Below are 2,885 nucleotides of genomic sequence, written 5' to 3' on the forward strand. Positions count from 1 at the left end.
TAGGTTCTTATCTGATTTCAAATATCCGTTGCCAAGGATTGATCAAATTTTTGCCTCTATGCAAGGTGGACAAATTTTTACCAAACTCGATTTATCCAATGCATACAACCAGCTTGTTTTAGATGAAGAATCACAAAAGCTTTGCACGTGGAGCACTCACAAAGGAGTTTTCAAAATGACTCGATTGCCTTTTGGAGTAAAACCCGCTGCTTCAATATTTCAAAAAACTCTTGATTGTCTATTAAGTGAATTCGAAAAAGTATTCGCTTATCAGGATGATATTGTAGTCACTGGTTCAAACTTTGTAGATAATTTACAATTACTTAAGAAAGTTTTATGTAAGCTTCAAGATGCAGGACTTAAATTAAATATCGATAAATGTGAATTTTTTAAAGATAAAATTTCCTATTTAGGATTCGACATCGACAAAAATGGGTTAAGCAAAAATAAAGAAAGGATTAAGAGCTTGTTGGATTCACCAACTCCCACTAATGTCAGTGAGTTGAAAGCATTCATAGGGATGGCTAATTATCATTCTTTGTTTATACAAAATTTTGCAAATAAAATGGAACCTTTGTATAAGCTATTAAAAAAGGATGCACAATTCGACTGGAATAGGGAGTGTGAAAAAGCTTTTAGTAATATAAAGCAAGAAATATGTTCAGATCGTGTTTTAATACATTTTGATCCCAAATTACCTGTAGTTTTATCAACTGATGCTAGCAATTCAGCAGTAGCCGGTGTACTTTCTCATATTTGTTCAGACGGCAATTTGCGACCAATAGCTTTCGTTTCCAGAGCGTTGAATGATGCCGAGAAAAGATATAGCACAATAGAAAAGGAGGCTTTAGCTATTGTATATAGTGTGACGAAATTGAAACAATATCTTTTGGGTATGCCTTTCATTTTACGCACAGATCATAAGCCCTTGTTAACTATATTTGGTGAATATAAAGGTATTCCTATAATGGCTGCGTCTCGGATGCAAAGGTGGGCGTTAATCTTGTCAGGCTTTAATTATAGAATTGAATACGTAAAGGGAACATTAAATAATGCCGATGGTCTATCACGCATGTCACAATCAACAATTGGTGAAACTGAACAAGATCCTAGCTATATTAGTTACGTAGGTTTTGTAAATGCATTGCAATTAGATTATAAAGATGTTGCAAAAGAATCTCGCAGAGATCCGGTACTGTCAAAAGTAATTGATGGTGTTCAAAATGGCACAGTATCTCAGTTAAAAAGTAAAGAGTTTGAATCCTTTCGTTTAAAAGCACTTGAGCTAACTGTAGAATCGGGTTGTCTTTTGTGGGGATACAGAACTGTAATTCCCTTGAAATTCCAAAAAACTGTATTGGGTATATTACACGAGTCTCATATAGGCATTGTAAAGACAAAAATGCTAGCGCGTTCCTACATATGGTGGCCTAATATAGACAAAGATATAGAAGCGTTAGTTAAGGAATGTGTTTCTTGTCAAAGGACACAGGAAAACCCTGAAAAGAGCCCACTAATTCCATGGGTACCAACCGAATCAGCTTGGAAGCGAATACATATAGACTTTTGTGGCCCGATTAATTCATTTTACTTGTTCATAGTCATAGATTCTTTTTCTAAATGGGTAGAGGTTTTCAAAACTAAGGAAATAACTTCATCTTTCGCTATAAAAAAAATTCGTGAAGTCATCTCTAGATTCGGATTATTCGATACGTTGGTTAGTGATAACGGTAGGCAATTCACATCGTCAGAACTTAAGAATTTCACAAAGAAAAATTGTATAACCCATATTTTTACGGCACCTGGCCATCCAGCCACAAACGGTCAAGCCGAAAACTTTGTAAAAGCGTTAAAAAAGTCATTGTACGCTAATCTATCATCCAATGATAAAATCGAATTTGATACTGCTTTACATCGCTTTCTCTTTGATTATCGCATCTCTAAACATTGTACTACAAATGAGTCACCGGCGAAGTTATTATTAGGTAGAGAATTAAAGTCTCGTTTCAACTTATTAAAACCACCAATTACGAAAGCCATAATTGAAGCAAAGCATCATTCAATGATTGCAAATTTTAGAGGCAAACGAAATATTAAGCTTTCACACGGGCAGAAGGTTTATGTAAGAACTTACAAGAATCCGAACAAAGCAAGTTGGTCGCCTGCAGTTGTCAAAAAATGTTTTGGCCCAAGAAGTTATAGTTGTTTGTTTACTCACGAAAATCGCGAAATAAAACGACACATCGATCAAATAAGACCTCGTGAGGAGCAACAATTGAATGAAATTGTGAAGAACGAACTGATCGAGCCTGGATCGCAGTCACAAGCTGTTGCTTCCACCTCCACGATGGATGTTGCTCATCAACTCGTAAACAATTCGGTTGGAGATGGAGAGGACCGAGCTGAGTCAANTTGAATGAAATTGTGAAGAACGAACTGATCGAGCCTGGATCGCAGTCACAAGCTGTTGCTTCCACCTCCACGATGGATGTTGCTCATCAACTCGTAAACAATTCGGTTGGAGATGGAGGGGACCGAGCTGAGTCAAATACGTCGGTACCTGGTGTTTCAAAACGCCCTGAACCTCGTTCAGCGGCCACAAGAGCTAAAGAATTAATTTCAAAAATATTTTAGAATTCATAAAAAAATACATATGTATAAACAACTAACCATTTTTACATTTAAATTATTGTTGAACAAAACAATTAAGTATCATCCTTATAGCGTAATATATTACTTAGAATGATTGAATGTCATTATAGTATTCCTTTACTNAATTAAGTATCATCCCTATAGCGTAATAGATTACTTAGAATGATTGAATGTCATTATAGTATTCCTTTACTTTGACGTTTAACATTGCACTGGCGTTTATCATCATACGA

The 2,885-nt window shown here is 35.7% G+C and overlaps 1 protein-coding gene across 1 annotated transcript; it reads left to right on the forward strand.

The window, feature by feature from the left end:
* The first annotated feature begins 565 nt into the window (after positions 1-565).
* On the forward strand, positions 566-2,416 carry LOC108361057 (uncharacterized protein K02A2.6-like). Its single transcript, XM_017613589.1, has one exon. The coding sequence runs from the start codon at positions 566-568 to the stop codon at positions 2,414-2,416; it is 1,851 nt and encodes a 616-aa protein (XP_017469078.1).
* Positions 2,417-2,885: the final 469 nt, after the last annotated feature.

Source organism: Rhagoletis zephyria, unplaced genomic scaffold (genome assembly GCF_001687245.7).
Source record: "Rhagoletis zephyria isolate East Lansing unplaced genomic scaffold, Rhagoletis_zephyria_1.1 Rzeph_scaffold_00690, whole genome shotgun sequence".
NCBI classification, from domain to species: domain Eukaryota; kingdom Metazoa; phylum Arthropoda; class Insecta; order Diptera; family Tephritidae; genus Rhagoletis; species Rhagoletis zephyria.